The 18,404-nt window shown below is 39.7% G+C and overlaps 1 protein-coding gene across 2 annotated transcripts in view; it reads right to left on the bottom strand.

The window, feature by feature from the left end:
* Nucleotides 1-18,404, bottom strand: part of ADAMTS12 (ADAM metallopeptidase with thrombospondin type 1 motif 12) — a 325,208-nt gene that overhangs the window by 89,711 nt on the left and 217,093 nt on the right. For both annotated transcript variants that reach the window (XM_053201656.1, XM_027075102.2), the window contains 3 exons: nucleotides 15,659-15,751; nucleotides 14,087-14,232; nucleotides 9,098-9,267 (listed from right to left, as the gene is read on the bottom strand). In XM_053201656.1, the coding sequence (XP_053057631.1) occupies nucleotides 9,098-9,267; nucleotides 14,087-14,232; nucleotides 15,659-15,751 (409 nt within the window). The remainder of the gene's footprint in view (nucleotides 1-9,097; nucleotides 9,268-14,086; nucleotides 14,233-15,658; nucleotides 15,752-18,404) is intronic.

Below are 18,404 nucleotides of genomic sequence, written 5' to 3'. Positions count from 1 at the left end.
CAGTTATTATTGTTGTTTTCACCTCCTTATCATGAACTCGATAAATTCTAAAGGTCCTTGCAGCTGCCCCACCACACTCTGCTATCTACCATGATAGCAGCCAAAAGACACATATTTTGCAATGCTGATTCAACTCTCATTCCCACACAGACAAATCTTTCCTGAAATAGCCTCTTCTCCTTATTCTGTTATGCCACTTCTAATCAATGCTGCACTAAATTCACACTTTGTTTCACTATATTCTAAACACTTTCTGTCTTGTTGCTGTAGCATAAAAAATTCTAGATCCTGCTAGGTCAGTAAGTGGCTCCATGATCTCCCTTTACTGCCACTGTGGACCTGGTTCCAAGATGTTCCACTCATACAATAACTACTGAGGTCCTCACAGCTCTACACTTCCAAGACTATGGATTTTACAAGCTCCTCAACCTAACTGCCATACCCTCAAGGGCACTTCAGTCATTTGTGCATTGACCAGCTACTGCTGGCCAGCTAGCAGCTAGATCCACAGGGATTCAGCTCTCAGCCCTGACTCTCACATCTTGCCCAAGTCCTTCTTGGTCTTAGTCTGCACTGAGGGGATTGGCAGAGAATAATATTAAAATCTCCAATGAGGTATTTGGCATTGAGTGGTTATTTAAATGTGATTATTATCACTAACCTTTCCTAGTGAATACTAGCAGGGCATTATACCTAGAAAAGGCTCTTAACCCATGTTTACTAATTAACAAACATGATAAAGGTCAACACTGTTAGGGAGAAAATTTTGGACCAAGTGGCAAAGAGTCATCTCAATCCTGACAGATAATCAACTCAGTCATAAAAATGAACCTTGACCTTAGTGATAGAAGTCAAGGATGCGGGGGCGCCTGGGTGGCTCAGGTGGTCAAGCGTCTGACTTTGGCTCAAGTCATGATGTTGCAGTTCACAAGTTCAATCCCTGCATCTGGCTCCACACTGACAGTAGAGAGCCTACTTGGAATTCTCTCTCCCTCGCTCTCTGCCCCTCCCCTGCTTGTGCTCTCTCTAAATAAATAAATAAATAAATAAACTTAAAAAAAAGTCAAGGATATTCATTGAAATAATGAAAGTTTTATCCAGAAATAAAAGGACAAATCAATTTAGTTGTATTTACATAATGTTGTTTAGTATATTCACAGACTTACTGTGCAGTACTATGAGAAACGAGGTAAGCTGTAATGCCATGACGTTCTGCTAATGAATAAAAAAAGCTGCAGGATTGGCAAAGTATGATTTCATTTGTGTGCAAACTAAAACCAGCTGTTAACAATGGTTGCCTCTAAGGAGTAAGTTAAGCATGATGGGATGAGAATTTATTTTTATTTCATTCTATTATGCACATTTGCATTTTTTTTTAAAGAAGCATACGTTCCTTTCAAAAATAATGTCTTGGCTCTCAGACAGCAACACTAGAAAGGTCTCTTTTCTTCTGTGGTAATAACACATCTCCATGGAGAGAGGCCCTCATTTCCAGACTTCACTTTGCTTGTGCAGTATGGGATTACTACGTCCTTCAAGGTTAGACAGGCTAGCTGACGTATACTTCATGTAAGAAACACAAATTTCTCCTGAATCTAAGCACAGTGGTCTCTGGTGTCTTAGGAATAATCTAATAAATAATCTTTGGGCAACAACAATAATAGCTTACAGACCCACCTGTCCTGACTCCCCAAACTTGCATACCTATGACCGATAGGGGTGCCTAAGGCCTGAAAGAGCCCTGTACTTGAAAGCAGCCTTTGGGAATTGAAGGTTCAAGGCTATTTCAGCATTTTAGAAGACTGAACCCCACTTCCCTGTCTTCTCCACTGGCCTTTGTTTTTCATGGCACTCTGGGCATGTCATTAGGTGATCTATGATAGGGCTCTGCAGAAGGAGACAGGGGTAGCAATAGACACTCTTAGTTCTCAATGGTCATCATGAGTCTCAGGAGTCTGTCCCAGACATCAGCCTCAATGATTCTGTAACATCCACAGAGTATTTTCACTGTCTCATGTTTATTTATCTGTCCTGACACATCCCTTTGTCTGGATCATAGATTTTTTTTTTCCTCTACCTTTCAAGAGCTTTCAAATCTATTTATAATTCAGCTAAGTGAAACCTCTCAGACTCATTTACTGGTGAACTCTCACCCTTACACTGATTAATCCTCTCAAAGGAAGCTTAGGTAGCTGAATGAACTTATTGAATCAAAGGTTGCATTTTCAATTCTGGTGAAACAGGATGGCTCAACATTTTTGGATAATGATGTTAAAGAGTGGTCATTAGAAGTGAAAGATAAAACTTGGTACGAAGGATAAAAAATATTCCTTAGGTCAAGGAATACTTTTGACGCATTTCACATTTGTAAGTAGAGTGCTACTGGAGTTTCACCATTTAAAAAAGTCCAGTTTCTAAAGTCCATTTGCAGGCAGGGCCCCATGGGTATGAACCCCATGCAGTTGGCCAGGGCTTCACACGTGGTCGAATGATCTGTGTCGCTGTCTTAAGGCTTTTAATTTTATATTTGAACTTGTGTTTTCTAAGTAACGTCTGATGAGACTATGAAATGTGTTATACCAGCAGAAGATGCATGTTCTACACACACCTGCTGTTTCTTTCCAGATTTTAAGAAATACCAAACCTGAAGCAAAAGGCATAACTTAAAATGTTTTATTGTTGTAACAAGAAATATTTAACTTAAGACAGAAACTCAGTTTAATCAGCTGAGCTGAGCCTTTAGATCAGCTTGGAGGAAATAACAAAAATATATGAAAAGTCCTGACCAAAAGCTCAACCGAAACTCAAATAATTACCAGGACTCTGTAACTTTGGCTAGTCTAAACTTGTATAGTCTTTTACCTTCTGATAGGGTAATATTACAATCCCTAAATATATCAAAATATATATTAATTAAACATAAGAAGGTATTAAAATTAATGTATTCTACAATAACCATGGAGGTATAAAAACCAAGAACAGAGCTATTTTTTTTTAAATAAATTAAACCTAGGGGGCGCCTCTGTGGCTCAGTTGGTTGAACGTCTGATCTTGGTTTTGGCTCAGGTCATAATCTCATGGTTTGTGAGTTCGAGCCCCACGTTGGACTCTACACTGACAGTTTAGAGACTGCTTGGGATTCTCTCTCTCCCTCTCTCTGCTCCTCCCCCGTTGTTGCTTTCTCTCTCCCTCTCTCTCTCTCTCTCTCTCTCAAAATAAATAAATAAACTTTAAAAAATTAAAATAACTAAACCTATTTCACTGATATCTTAGACTTTCTATTTAGTATAAATTTTTGTGTTATGTTATCTTTTGATTATGATGTTTAAGATTCGTGATACTACATTTGGAATTACAATTTAATTTATTTGAGAAATATAGTAATTTTGTGATAATGCTTAAATGTTGAGAAAAAAATGGTTTTCAAAGATTCAAGACAGATTAGTTGAACAAACCTAGCATTCATCATAATGCAAATAATTTTGGGGGCTCATCTACCCCCAACCAGAATTCCTGGGCCATGAAATCATCTGTTTTCTAAAATAGAAACATCATCCTCGGTAAAATTCAAAACCCAATGCATTGTTGTTAAGGACACAGGCTAATCGCAGTCTCTGTTTTACTGGTTAATATTTAGGCTGCGGAGTCGGGCCTGGGCTAACTCCTCCTGGCTCTACTGTAGAGTCTGAGTTTGGGCAAGTCAATTCTCTACATCTACTAGCATGTCCGTAAAAATTGGGTCAAAACCTTAAATTTCCTCACAGGATTTTCTTATGGAGATAAAATCAGGAAAATGCACATACCATACTGAGTGAAGTGCCTGGCACAGAGCAAACACTGACATAAATTTAATATAAGCTGTTCTCATTGTCAGTTAGGAATTCGTTTCATTGCAAATAGCAGAAAAATGTTGCTTCCTTGTCTTAAATAGACAGGAGTTTATTTCTCCCACGTGACAGGAAATTCAGAGGCAGTGATGAGTGAGCTTGGGAAGCTCAGGGCAAAATACAGGCTGGCACACACCCCCTTTCCCAGGTGGAATATGTGTGGTATTCCTCGGACACTCCTGGCTGCCCAAGAGCAAAGGGAAGGGGTTTAAGTGCTTGCCATGGTGATGTGGGAAACTAACACAAATGAAAAATTAAATTTCCTTACTGCCTACAGCCCATTAACAAGTCTTTGAGACCAGCAGAGTGACTTCCCTCTAGGAGCTCAGCTACCTTGATGATGACACTTTGCTGGGGGCAAAAGAGAATCTTAGCTTAACATTATCCCAACCTCGAGGATCCTGTAAGTCTACTTCCTTTATCTCAACTGCTCCAAGATATATGCTGACAATCATACTCCAAGCTTAGGCCGTGCCCCCCGCCATATACATCTGAAGGGTCTCATGACTGAGGTTTTATTAAACAGTAATAAGTGGTGTTTCCCTAGCAACAACTGGCCACTCAAAGTCCTGGAAACCTTGCTTCCAAAATACCTTAGAGTCTTACTCTATCCTTGACCCCCTTCCAACCTGAGGGTCTATAATGAGTTACCCGTCACAACCCCAGTGCAGCTCTTCCTGCCCACAGGTCCTGTCCCAGTGCTTTAATAAAATCACCTTTTTGCACCAGACGTCTTCAAGAATTCTTTCTTGGCCACCGGCTCTGGACCCCACCATCACCCCAAAACTTCATCAGTAGGATTATAAATCTCTCCTCCTTCCAGTCTTGCTGCTCAGCCATCTCAGCAGGGGCATCGGCTTTCTGGCTGCAGTGTGATCTGCTGTACCCCAGACAGCAGGAGGGGGAAGGGTTCATGGCAGAAAGGTAAGGGGGTGAGGGCCAGCGGGGTCAGTGCCTATTAAAAGCCCTCCCAGAAGCCTTATCCAAGGGGGACTCCATCTTTATCTCTTTGGTCTGGATTGGGTTTCCTGGGCATATGGGTTCCTGAGTCTTTCCCTTTTCCCTCTTCTACTGTAGAGGAAAGTGAGGGTGAAGAGGGTTGTGATTGGCTTTGAGGTGTCTGCAAACATCATCCTTATTAGTCCATCATTTCCTCTCTTGAAGCCATAGGAATCCCTAACTAGTCAAAACAGGGGCTTCTGGCTAAACGATCTCCCAGTTGCTCCCCACACTTATATTCTCTTTAAAGATCGTTTCTCTGGAAATCCCAAGTATTCCTGTAATAAGCTCTATGCACACCACCCAGGCCCCCCAGGTGCTGGGACTCATCCCTCCAGCTCCTGGGAGCACTGCCAGCACTAGCCCTGAGAGCTTCCTTACCAAGGACACTCACTCCTTCCCAGGGTGGACCACACGCAGGGACCAGTCCCCGTGGAGCATAAAGGTTTGGCTCTCCTACTTCAACCTGGAAACCCAGAAAGCCTGTTCCAGCCGCAGAGCGCCCTGTGGGGTAGGATAAGGCCTCTGCTGAGCCTGCACTGTAGCTCAGCTCCCCCTGCACACTCCCTCTTCCTTCCCTCTTCCCCCTCTTCTTCCACAGCTGCTGAACCTCCTGTATGCTACTCCTGTCTCAGAGTCTGCTTCCGAGGGAATCCTAACTGCGGCAACTCCTGAAAGGTATTCCTGAAGGATCCTATTCCACGAGGAGCAGATGTGGTTCAACTTCACGTCAGACCCTCCACATTTGCTGGGAACCTCACTGGCTTCAAGCATTAATAAGGCTTAAATATCTAGAAGCAACAACTGAAAAATGAGCCTAAATGAATTTGGGCTAAATTAGGTAGTCTGAGAAAGATGAAGACCTAAAAAGAGAGAGAGATTCCAGGAAAGTGATGACATCAAGATCAGGCTCTGGTCATTTCCTAATAGAAGATGCAGAATATAAACACATTTCTATTAACATAGGTCAATGAAGCCCCTGGAAATCTATACAAATTAGTTTAGGTCTATCTATCTAACATCTATCACCTATCTATCTATCTATCTATCTATCTATCTATCTATCTATCAGCTTCTTAGACTTATGCTTCAATTCCAGCTCCATTATATAAAATCCTGTAACCTTAAATAAGTCATTGTCTCCTCTGAGACTAAGCTTCTTTACCTGTAAGGGTGGGGAGGGGATAAGTGAGACAATACAGAGTCTCATGCTGATATAAATACTGGCTCAGAAAATGCAGTTGATCGTGGCAACTCTTCATACCGGTGCCTACATGAAAGTGATCAAACGGAGTTTGGATAATTTTTTTTTTGTCAGGAGTGTTGGTTAAGAGAATGTCTATATTGGAAAGGAAGTTGATCTAGATTAGCAGTTTTCAAATCTTTTAAGCAGAAGAATTAATTTTCTTTCTCCAAACAAGATCTTGCAAATAAAACAGATAAAGTCAGGATTTTATTAAGCATAAATTTTGTAAGTTCAAGTACATAGCGTTTAAAAATAAGTCAGTGGGATCTAAAGAAATTTTTAAGATAAACAGAAAATTTTGAAATGAAGCTTATGGATGGCAGTTACAGACTTACATTGGCTGCAGCATCTAATTATTTTCTGTGAGTTTTTTGGTTGCACAATATTGAAAAATCTTGACTCATACAGACAAACAATTGCAAATGAGAACAGGTTAAAGAAACTCAACCTACAATCCCAGGATATTTTTCAATTAAATTATGTTCATGAGAGACTTTTATTTTAAGGTGTGCAGAAAGCCAAATCAATTTGACTGCGTAACTTAGAGCATTGTGGCCTTTCATATGTTAAAACTTAATGTATAATTTTGAGTGTAAGCATTGCTCTTTATGGCACTTTTAACTGCCAGTTTAACATTTTTTTTTTTGAAAAATGAAAGTAGAATCAAGCATTTTGGGAAGCCCTGGGATTCCAAGCAGCAGAGTACGAAAACTACAAGATTTGATGGAGTTTCTACGATTATTCCAAATGTTTAAATCTATGACTCTTCTGTCATTGGCTAGTTAGTGCATCTCCTGAAGGTCACTTACCAAGACACTTAACACAGCCCACTGTGTGGGCTGAATACTCTGCTGTGTATTTACTTTATCCAATGGTAACTTCTAATGGTAAGGCTGGGAGGGGGAAGTGCTCAATGCCTGGCCTGGAATAAATGCTCCATACCTAGCTGTTGACATGAACAACCAAGTATACTTCTTTCTACTAGGGGTGCCCATCAACTAAACAAATAAAAACTCTGTAGGTTAGAGTTTAATAAGGGAAGGAAATCAGTGTGTTGATTAAGGTAGTAGCTACTCAGGTGAGCAGCTAAGTCATTATGCTTAAATAATGGCACAGGAGCCTGCAAGAAAACCACCAGGATGGAGACGGAGGCTGATAACCCAGGTATATAGTGTTGACACTCAGCTTAATTCCCTCATATCAGCCTCAACATCAGTGACAGATGCAAACTAACCACTCCAAAGTGGGTGAAATTTATGTCTGCTTTCATGATTCATTTATTTAGTACCCATTGCTCTGCTATGTAATATGGAGGCATATGACAAACGCTTTTTAAATAAAGGAAAAGCCAAGCCAAACCAAATCTTTTTATTCTAAGCCCAGCTACTCAAGCTGTCAGAGTTCAGCACACACAATCCCCACCCTGCATCAGGCAGGGGGCGGACCCTGTCACAACCCTGGGATAGTTATGCTATCTTAGTTCTGGAAGGTTGCTCATTTGGGGTCTATAATACTACTGTCCTAAATAGTTCCAACATAATAGAGAATGTCAAAAATATAAATATAGATGGTACTAATTGGAAGTATCTTTCATCATTAGTTTCTTGTGTCTGTGCGTGTGTGCGTGTGTATGTGTATGTGTGTGTGTGTGTGTGTGTGTGTGTGTGTGTACATGAGTACACACATGAGTTTGGCTGGATTCAAATGCCAGGAACAGGAAGCTGAATTGCACTAGTAACCAAATGACTCATCCCCCTAGAATAATGAATGATGCTCAACAATGTGGGGGCAAGGAGAAGACATTGCTCGTGACAACCAAAAGCCTTCAGGGTAGTTTGGGGACCCAATACGGGCAAAGCACCACTGAGTCTTTCCTTCAAAAGCAATTGACTATATCATTTTTTTAACAGTCCACATATGTAATTTTCATTCACTGGCTGACATCTATGATTCCTCTTGTGTTTTCAGAAACTTAAAAAAATCATAAAATTTTGGGATGAGCACTGGGTGTTGTATGGAAACCAATTTGACAATAAACTTCATATATTGAAAAAAAATAAAATAAAAAAAATCATGAAAAATTTTTTGGTTAGTTATTTTTTACTCCCTGACTCAAATCTCCTTAGCTCAGGAAAATCTTTTCTCTTTCATTGTCTACTTGAATAATAACACACTGCACAGATATTTTTTGATGCCAATCTATAGCTAATGGTTAATGATTCTTCTTCATTTTCAGGAGAGAAGGTGTAACTGGTGCTGATACAGGGGTAGCATTGCCAAAGTTGTCCCATTCTGCAGTTCAGTTATGTCACCATGCCCTGATGAGCATCCTTTAATTACTTCATTTTATTTTGTACCCTTCTTATACTGTCCTGTACTTTAAAAAAAAAAAAGTTTATTTCTGGCCCAGAGCTGGGTCTCACTTATTTCTGATGAAGGCATTCTTATCATCCTGTTTTTCCTTGTGCTTTTCTCCTGTCAAATGGAATTACTGACTCTATTTTAAATGTCTTCCCTTTTTCTTCTTCCAGTAGTAAGACTTCTCATGCTTAAGAGTCCTCAACACTTCCTTAGAAGTCTTCCCTGAAATTAGTCCAAACTTACAATGACCTTTTCTGAATTTCTGCCAAAATTATAGTCAGTTCACACTCTCATCAATGAGCACTTTCATCAGTAATCAAGTACTTTCATTGATTGCTTAGCTGCACCATGTTTTGAAGGGAGCCACCATGTTTGATAAGCTTCTCTTTTATCTCCCCCAGAGCTCAGCACAGAGTTGGATATATTCAGCTTTCAACATTTGCTGATCAACCTAAGCAGGTCGTGTTTCCATTTTCAGAAGTATAAAACTCCTCATGGTACAATTCTCTCTTTGTTGAACTTTGCAGGGCATCCCAGACATTCTGTGGTCTCTCTTGTGGTGGCTGCGGCCCTAGATCTGGAATATATTGTCATAGCTCCTTACCTGGATTAAAAACTGGAAACCAGTGGTAGAATTCATTCTTGTAGGGAACGGTGTCAAACTCACTGCATTGCATCTGCCGAAATGTTGGTGCATCTGGGCGACAGGGGTGGACGTTGCACAAGCGATAGCGTTTTCTTTCTCCGGTGCAGTACTTCCCTCCAAACTTTGGTCTATGAATGAAACAGACAAGTGGTTTTTTTAGTTTCCTTAAAGGCTAGCATTTTTCCTTAAACATCCCCTGGCATCTGGTCATGGCTGTTCTTTGCCAAACCATGTCCTGTTCTACCCTTACAACTCACCTTTTACGTCAATTCTTCCAATTTCACACATTTTTTTGGTTGTTGTTGTTGCCCATGACCATTGAGTCCCAGGTCTATAGTTGCCTAATTTGAAATACTGTGTGTATCTTTTTGATTTATATATCCTCCTGGCCTTCAAAACTGAAAATATATACTGAGAAGGGATACATCATATTCCCTCCAAAATCTGCTCCTTCCCTACTTCCTTCTTAGCAAGTTTCAAGTGGTCAGATTTCAGAAGCCTCCATCCTTTGCCTTCCTTTGACCCCACTGTCCATCAGCCGCCCAATCACCAGCCATGTCTTTGTTTTTTTGTTTTGTTTTATTTATTTATTTATTTTTTTATTTATATATGAAATTTATTGTCAAATTGGTTTCCATACAACACCCAGTGCTCATCCCAAAAGGTGCCCTCCTCAATACCCATCACCCACCCTCTCCTCCCTCCCACCCCCCATCAACCCTTAGTTTGTTCTCAGTTCTCAACAGTCTCTTATGCTTTCACCAGCCATGTCTTTGTACTTGCTTCCTTCTCTTTGTTTCCACAGTCACCAAACTAATCCAATCTTTAACTCTATTCCTGTCTCCCCTCCACCCATCTTTTCCTTCACTCAATCTACTGTACACACATCTGGTTAATTTTTAGATTAATGTAATTATTTTAGTTTCTTGTTTCAACCCTTTTCACGGCACCCAATGACCACAGAATCAAGTCCAGCCTCTTCAGCTTAGCACTCAAAGCCCTCATGATCCTGACTTAATTCACCCTAACAACTACTTCTCACCCTCCCCTTCATTTGCATACTGTTTCAGTGAGGCAGGCTGACTTATTTTATGTTTCTTTTCTGTGCCTCTGGATAGACTTCCCCTCTGGTAAGTCTCTGAATGTCTACATGCTACCTATGCTTTCAGGACCGAATAATGCTATGTCTCCATCATGAATTCTTCTTGGATTTCTGCCAGAAGTAGTCTCTTTCTCCTTTTCAGTGACAGTTGATTGAACCTACTATCTACTTCCAGCACTTATCATTCCAAAACATAGCTCACTAATGATCCAATCCAAGTTCTATGTCATGTATGGTCTCTAAGTCATACTTTGAGTACAGAAGCCTCTTAAACAGTCAATGAATGAATAAGTTAATCTTATTTTAGAATAGTGCCTGGGTGGCTCAGTTGGTTAAGTGTCCAACTCGATTTCAGCCCAGGTCATCATCTCACGATTTGTGGGTTCAAGCCCCGCATCGGGCTCTACACTGACAGTGCAGAACCTGCTTAGGATTCTCTCTCTGTTCCTCTCCTATTAATTCTCTCTCTCTCTCTCTCAAAAATAAATAGAAACATTAAAAAATTAAAAAAATAATCCTTCTCAATCTTTTATTTCCTTTGCAATACACTTACGGGCAATAACAACCTACCCATCAGGATCAATTGTTTACTCAAAAACGGAGGAAGAAATATAAAAAAAGCTGCTGTCATAGAAGAGGAGGAACTCTCTGTCCTTTAAGAAAGCTCCAGACAGTCTATGTATGCCTTCTTATCTCCACCTCACTGCATCTGAGATTAGGTATTGTGTCTGCTATTGCAGTGCAGCATAATGGGGTTCAATAGCCTGGGGTTTGAATTCTGCTTTACTTTGTATTTTAGTTAGATTATTTTGAACAAGTTACCTTAGCTTTTGTGTGTGTGTGTGTGTGTGTGTGTGTGTGTGAAATGAGCATGATAGTTCTTAACTCACATGATGGGAACACTGAATGAGATAATGCACATATTTAGTAGAGTAGCTAACACAGGGTAAGAGCTCAGTAAATGACAGCATTTCTGGACTATTGTGAATAATAATCAACAAGTATTTATACAATACCATGTGTTCAACATCATTTTCAGGAAGAGGAGAGTACAAAAAAAGGGCAACTGATGCCCTGTGTCTCCTAGAAGCTTATAATCTTGCTGAGGAGAAAAAAATATCATCTATATAATAAATGAGATAAAATTTAAGAGCAATTATGTATCCCTGATTGTAAATACAACAAGAGTTTAAAGAAGGGCGAGAACAGTGGAAATAAGACTGATTGGAAAGAAGTCATGGAAGAATTGTCTTGGAGAATGTTCTTAAAGAATGCATGGAAGTGGCTTCTCAGAGCAATGGCAGAAAGCATGCCAAGTGAGCAGCCTAGATGAAATCACATTCTAAAGGCACAGGAAAGCAGGACATCTGCCTAAAGTGCCCCACTGATAGTGGGAGAGCCAAGATTTAAACCCTCATCTGCCTTAATCCACAGCCTGAGCCCTCATCCACTGTGTTATATTGCCTGACCATGCAATCTAGGGGGACAGAAACCTCAAGCCTTGGCATCTGGTTCATTTCTGGTTGCAGTTGTACTTCTCATGAAGTTCTTCTTGAACAACCATGAGGTTTTCTATACCTCCTTCCCCTCCTTTCTTAATGTGGTTTGGGTAGACTTCTGTTCCTTGAACATAAAAGAGCTTTGACCAAGGCAGTTCATAATCATTGACTCCATGTTGAAGGTTCTAAGAATTGTCCATGATATTAGATTGGTTTTCTATTCATGATGATGGAGTGATACTCTATGACTTAGCACCTCTCCAGTTCGTACCATCCAACAAACATCACTAAAAGCCTTTTACAAACCCAGCTGTCTTCTCACTAGATATCTGACCAACATCAAGGATCCAGTCTCAATGTCCACTAGTCATGCTCTGACCTGAATCTGTGACCATGTTTCCATTGTCATTGTTTTCAATAAACTTCAGCAAACCAGCTACTGAGATCAAACATGGTCACTCACCTGAGGAGACTCTATGACAAATTATGGTCTCTAAGATGGGGGTTAATGCCATTTTCTCCATTAAGCCAAGTTAGAGATTCATCCTATAGTCCCTCAACAAAGATGTCCCTTTCTGACAACCACAGATCACCAACCATCCAACCAAGAGGCTACAGATGAGTGGTTGCTGAATACAGAGCACTGAAAATAGGTCCCAGAGCAAATTGCCTGCATTTCCTCATCTCTACAATGGAAATCACAATGAAGATTTTCTGTAAAAATAAAGTACTCCATTCCTGGTTTTGATTTTTTGAAGTCACAGAAATTTGCATTTAAACAAAAGCAACTTCAGGGTACCTGGATGACTCAGTCAGTTGAGAGTCCGACTCTTGATTTTGGCTCAGGTCAGGATCTCATGGTTTGTGAGTTTGAGACCCATACTGGGCTCCTCACTGACCATGTAGAGCCTGTTTGGGATTCTCTTTCTCTCCCTCTCTCTCTGTCCTTCCCACACACTCTCTCTTAAAATAAATAAATAAACTTAAAAATTTTAAATAAAAGCAACTTTTATCAAAGAGTAAGATTTAAGAAAAATTTTATCCAAATTCCTCACATATATAGTTTTATGTGTGGTAAATGATAAAGATATCATAATAACTACTATAATATATACCATTCACTGACAGTTTAATGTAGTAGGTATTGAGTTAATGTCTTTATATTAACTTAATCCTTAGGAGAAATTTGTTACATATATTTATTAAATTTATGCATATATACATAGAGTAATATAATTATTAATAAAAAAGGAGAAGTAATATTTGGAGCTGAGATAATGAGGACACTGTAATCACATTTATAATTAGTCTTCTAAAAAGTGTGACTCTTACCCTTCAATACAGAATGAAATTCTAGGCAAAAGAAGCTTAATATATTTTTTACTTACCAAAGGCATCATATGTACACTTCTTAAAAATTTTACTTGGAGGGCGCCTGGGTGACTCAGTCGGTTAAGCGTCCGACTTTGGCTCGGGTCATGATCTAACAGTTTGTGAGTTTGAGCCCCATGTCGGGCCCTGTGCTGACAGCTCGGAGCCTGGAACCTGCTTCGGATTCTGTGTGTTCCTCTCTCTCTGCCCCACCCCCACTCGCACTCTGTCTCTGTCTCTCAAAAATGAATAAACATTAAAAAAAAATTAAAAAAAAATTTACTTGGGAACTAGTATACCAAGAAATAATGAAGTTAAGAATGTAATATATGTTTGGAAAACAAGGGAATTTAAATGTAATTCATATATAGTATCATTATACAAATTTAAAATTTGAAAGGGTTAAGCACTTTAATTAAAAAATTGAAAGCTGCTTTGTGAAATAACTTCTATGGAGCCTTTAACAGGCTAATATGGAAGTCTATGGTTATAAAATCCTTATCTAAAACATTAAAAATAATTATCTTAAAAAATGTACTATTTTATTAGTTATTTAAGGGAAGAAAATTATTTTTATAAAATTATGCATTCATTATGATTGGAAAAAAGCTACAATATTATTAGCAAAATTGAGTATAAGTAATCTCTCAGTGATAGAGTGATGTTATCTAGAAGGATTTAATTGCATAATCTCCTAGGACCTTTCACATAGATGATACTTTTGAAAATGTGCTTATTTCTCCAAATGATGGAATCAGCTTACTTATCCAAGTGCTAGTAAGAATCCAGTGTCTCACCAAAATAAAACAAAACAGAACCAGTTTTCTTCCACCCTCTAAGAATCTTCTGGTTCCCTTTTGTCTTTAGGAACCCATTTTATTTCCCTTAAGAGTCTTGGGGGTCACTGACATCGTGCTATCCAAGATTGGTCTCGGCACTCCCGGAACGAAGGGAAATATTTTTGGTTAGACTTACTCAGGGTTGTTGCAGAGCCTCTCTGCACTCTGGGCTCCGGCCCCACAGGTCCTAGAACAGTGGGACCAGGGTGACCAGCGGCCCCAGCCTCCAGCAATGCTCTCTGGTTTCTTCCCCACTGTGATACATTTGCCAGCCATACACCACTAAAAAGGGAAGAAACAGGACAGGCATACATCACAAAGGTTCCCATTGCGAGCTGAGCCAAGAACCCCAGAAGTCGAAACCCAATTCTCCCTGAGCAAGCAGGCTTCCTGTGGTCACACATCATATGGAGAACAAAGAGCTCACAAAAAATTTCCCCAAGAATCTTGAGTTTTTGAATCAGAGAATGTCAGTAATTGAATGGAACTTTATGGTGTCGTATTGTAGCTAGCCAATGCTACTCAATGTTCCTCAAAGTGCATGCCAGAATGTAAATCCACACACCTCCTCCTTCACTGAGAAAGTCTTGTTACGAAAAGCAGCTCAGTATGCTTAGGAACACAGTTGCTTTCTAATGTAATTGATTGACCTTCTGCTGCAAGTCCCTTATCTTGTTACAGACCATAAACAAACATTTTGCAGACTGACACTGTGGTTAACACTTCTCCATGTCCTCTATGGGTATTTAGAGTTCACAGCAGAGAACTCATACTCTTGCAAAAATCCACTTATTGTCAAAAACAAAAACAAAGACACTAGTTGAAGTGCTTTCTAATATCCAGAACAATTTTTGCTTTCCTGTAACTCGATTATTTCCAGTTCTAGCATTTCAAGTGGCTCAGAAAAAATTCCGTCCTCTCTCTTCAAGGCAATCCTTCAACAACTATCAGTTTAGGAAGGTGAGAATACAAAAAAGAAACAAAAGAAAATGCGATTTGGTTGTTAGATGATTTGGGCATATTTTATCTGCTGCCCCCTTTTCCTCATTATTTCTGGTCACTGTGTGTTGTGACCAAGTTCTATAATTTCAGTGATGGGTCTGATGCTACTCAAGCTGCATAAAGATACCCAGTAAATGCCTAAATCTTGGGCTCACAACAAACACAACTGATTTTGGTGAGCAGCACATATTACCCTGTTCTCAAGCAGTCTGGAAGATTTCTAGCATCTGAATTCTTGGGTGTCTGGCTTTCCTGCTTAGTTAAATGGGAAGAACTCCAAGAAATGCAGTCAAATGAGATGATGAAAATGAAGAAAACCAGTGGCCCAAATCCAGCATCTTTGGAAGGAAGAAGCCACTGGCTTGCCTTCTCAATTTTTAACATGGGGGGGGGGGGAGTGGACGGATTCCAAATGAAGGCTGATCATAAGCTCAGCAGATGTTATTGACCACAAATTCCACCGAAGTTCATCAGGAAAATTTGGGATGGATGTTTTGCAAGTGAAGTGTAGAACTGGGTCTCAGCCCTCTCTCCTCCACCGTCTCCAGTGAAGGCTCAAAAGACATCATGGAAATAAGATCTTTTCCTCTGGCTAGTCTGACTGTGTGACCTCCATTCACCCAGACAGCTGCTCTCCAGGGCCCTCTCCCTACTCCTCCCAAGAACCCACCACCCTCCCACCTTCCTTCCTCAGCCTGCCAATCACCTTCTTCTCACCACATCGTGTCCCATCTGCAGCAGCGTCCAGCTTAGAGCGACAAAAGCCTTTCACTGAGCACCACAGAGTCTGGCAGACATTCTGGAAAACAAATGTGAAACTGTACTTTTTGCATTTTCAAAACTTGCACAAAAGCATTTCTGCAATGATGGTGAACTATACACTCAAGTCACCTACAAACTTAAAATAGTGCTACTGTTGTTAGTGAGGAAGAGTGATAAAAGATGATCATTCGAGAACTCTCAATTCAAACTTAATTCGGATTTTGTCGTCATTCACAAACACTGGTACGGTCTACTAAGTGATAAGAAAACAGGAGATAAAACACATTTCCTAAGAGTTGAGACTAATTTCTGTAGGGGTGACACAGTCTCACTGACCTCAGGCAGAGTAACTGGTGACATTGGCCATGAAAGGCCAGCGCAAACCATGAATGAAGGAATCTGATTACAAACAGCTGGTGGTTATAACTTGAGCCTGCTCGCTGAAAGCAATGGAAACTATTCCACCTACAAACCTAAGCTTATTTACTTATTACTCAGAGTAGCCAGCTTGTTTTATCCTCCAGGGAGTGAAATGAGTCTCCTCCTGGAGGAGGAAAAAGGGAAGGTTGACAAGATTCTTACATGCCATCAGAAATGGCTCTACTGCTCCTATCCAACTTTTAGCCTTTCTTCTATACACTGGTCATCCATAATTCCATCTACTTAATTTTGCTCTAGAGTCACTGTGTTTTAAAATAAGATTTCAAGTATTTTTTTTTTTAACAATTTTAGAACATTCTCAATCGTTCTCTCTGTAAACTTTGCCTTTCCTTAGTTACCACTATTCTCTCCTTCTGGAACTCTTCATTGTCAGTGATGAGCCTTCCCATTCTGTCCTTCGTGTCTCAACTTCACTTTTATATTTTTTTAACTCTCAATTTTCTTATATATGAAAGCTGAGAAAGTCTGGATTTCTATCAGGAAAAGACTAGCCTCTCCATCACACAGCTCTGAAAATACTTAAGTGACATGGGAAGTAGTTTTTTCAGCTCTAATTTCCAAATCTGCTGTTTAACCCAAACACGGAATTTAAAATCAATGATCATATTTTTCATTTCTAGCAGTTGTAATTATTTTTCATATCTACCTTACAATTATCTTATAGTGTATTTTTCCTTTTCTCATATGTAGTTCTTCTTTTACGTATTAATTTTATTATCCTTACCTGAAATACTTATCCATAGTTCTTGAGGGTTTATGATCTCTCCCCCACTTAGCTATAGATGGTTTTAAATTTTGAATTAGAAGCTGGTGAATTCATCTAATCAGAAGCTTTATCTATTGGATTTTTGTTCATCTTTAGCTGAGCATTGGTTTCTCCAGGGCAGGTTTTTAATCTTTGTTTCTACCAGGCATCCCATAGTTTTTTGAGATCAGAAATATGTTCATCTTATATTTTTTTGGCATGAGGGTTCTCCAGCCACACAAGAGTATACATCTGAACTCTGAATCCGTATGAGGCTGGCCTATGGTAAAGTATTTTCTAGTGAGATGGTTATCCACCAGCATCACTCCCCCCTCAAAACGCAAGCTGAGATAAGAGAAGCTTCTCTGCCATCTACCTTTGCTGGCGGTGGTTTCTTCTAGCCCCCTGTCTCATTGAGGCATAGCTCCTCCAGGCCCCCAGCTTCAGGAGGGGTCTCAGTTCCAGCTCCCTGCTCTGCTCCATGTGAAGACGTCATCATCTGTTGCCACTGGATGTTAAAATCAAGGCCCTTTGATTTTTCTCTGCATCAGCTTCAATGTGCGTATCATTCCCTTTTAGTTTTTTCTTCCTGAGGATTTTTTTTAAAGCTTTCTTATAAGTTCATTATGCATTCATAAAGAATGATGTGCTGGGTAAAGAGTACCCAAGAACTCCCTGTACTATTTTTCTAACTTTTTTTGAGTTGCAAGCTTTCAAGATAAAAAAAAAAAAAGTTATAATAAAAGAGGATGAAGCTGTATTCTCTGGTATTTTAGGTGTTTGTTTGTTTTTTTTTTTTTTAATTTAAAAGGATTAGGTTATCTTGGCTGCAATATGCAGGGATCTGAAGTCTTCATTCATTTATCTCAAGATTTCATTCTATTATCCATTTATCTATGTCCTAGGCCCTGCTAAAAGTGAGGAATAAAAGCTCCTTCAGAGAGCTTACATAAAGTAGGGGAGGGTACAGACAACTAGAAAGCAGCTACAGGGGTGCCTGGGTGGCTCAGTTGGTTAAGCGCCTGACTTTGGCTCAGGTCATGATCTCATGGTTCCTGTGTTTGAACCCCATGTGGAGCTCTAAGCTGACAGCTCAGAGCTGGGAGTTGCTTCCGATTCACTGTCTCCCTCGCTCTCTGCCCTTCCCCCATTCACACTCTGTCTCTCTCTCAAAAATAAATAAACATTAAAAAAATTTTCTTTAAGCAACTATAATATAGTCTAACAAAGTCTTTGTTCAAGAAAATACAGAATAAAATGTGAAATGATATTTAAGCTGATACCTAAAGGATGAATAGGAGGGGTGGTGCACAGGAACCAGAGCCTGCAAAGCTCTGGAGGTGGTAGAGAATGCACAGCACTTTCAGGGAATGAGATTGTTTGGTATATGAATAAACACAGAGTATAAAACAGTAACTGACCAGAGATAGCCAGAGTGGTCTGTTTCTAGTAAACCACAGGATACCCTGAAAACTCCTTACCTTTGTAAAACATATAAAGTTGT

This window comes from Acinonyx jubatus, chromosome A1, assembly GCF_027475565.1.
Source record: "Acinonyx jubatus isolate Ajub_Pintada_27869175 chromosome A1, VMU_Ajub_asm_v1.0, whole genome shotgun sequence".
Lineage (NCBI taxonomy): Eukaryota > Metazoa > Chordata > Mammalia > Carnivora > Felidae > Acinonyx > Acinonyx jubatus.
This window is presented reverse-complemented; position numbering and strand designations above follow the sequence as displayed.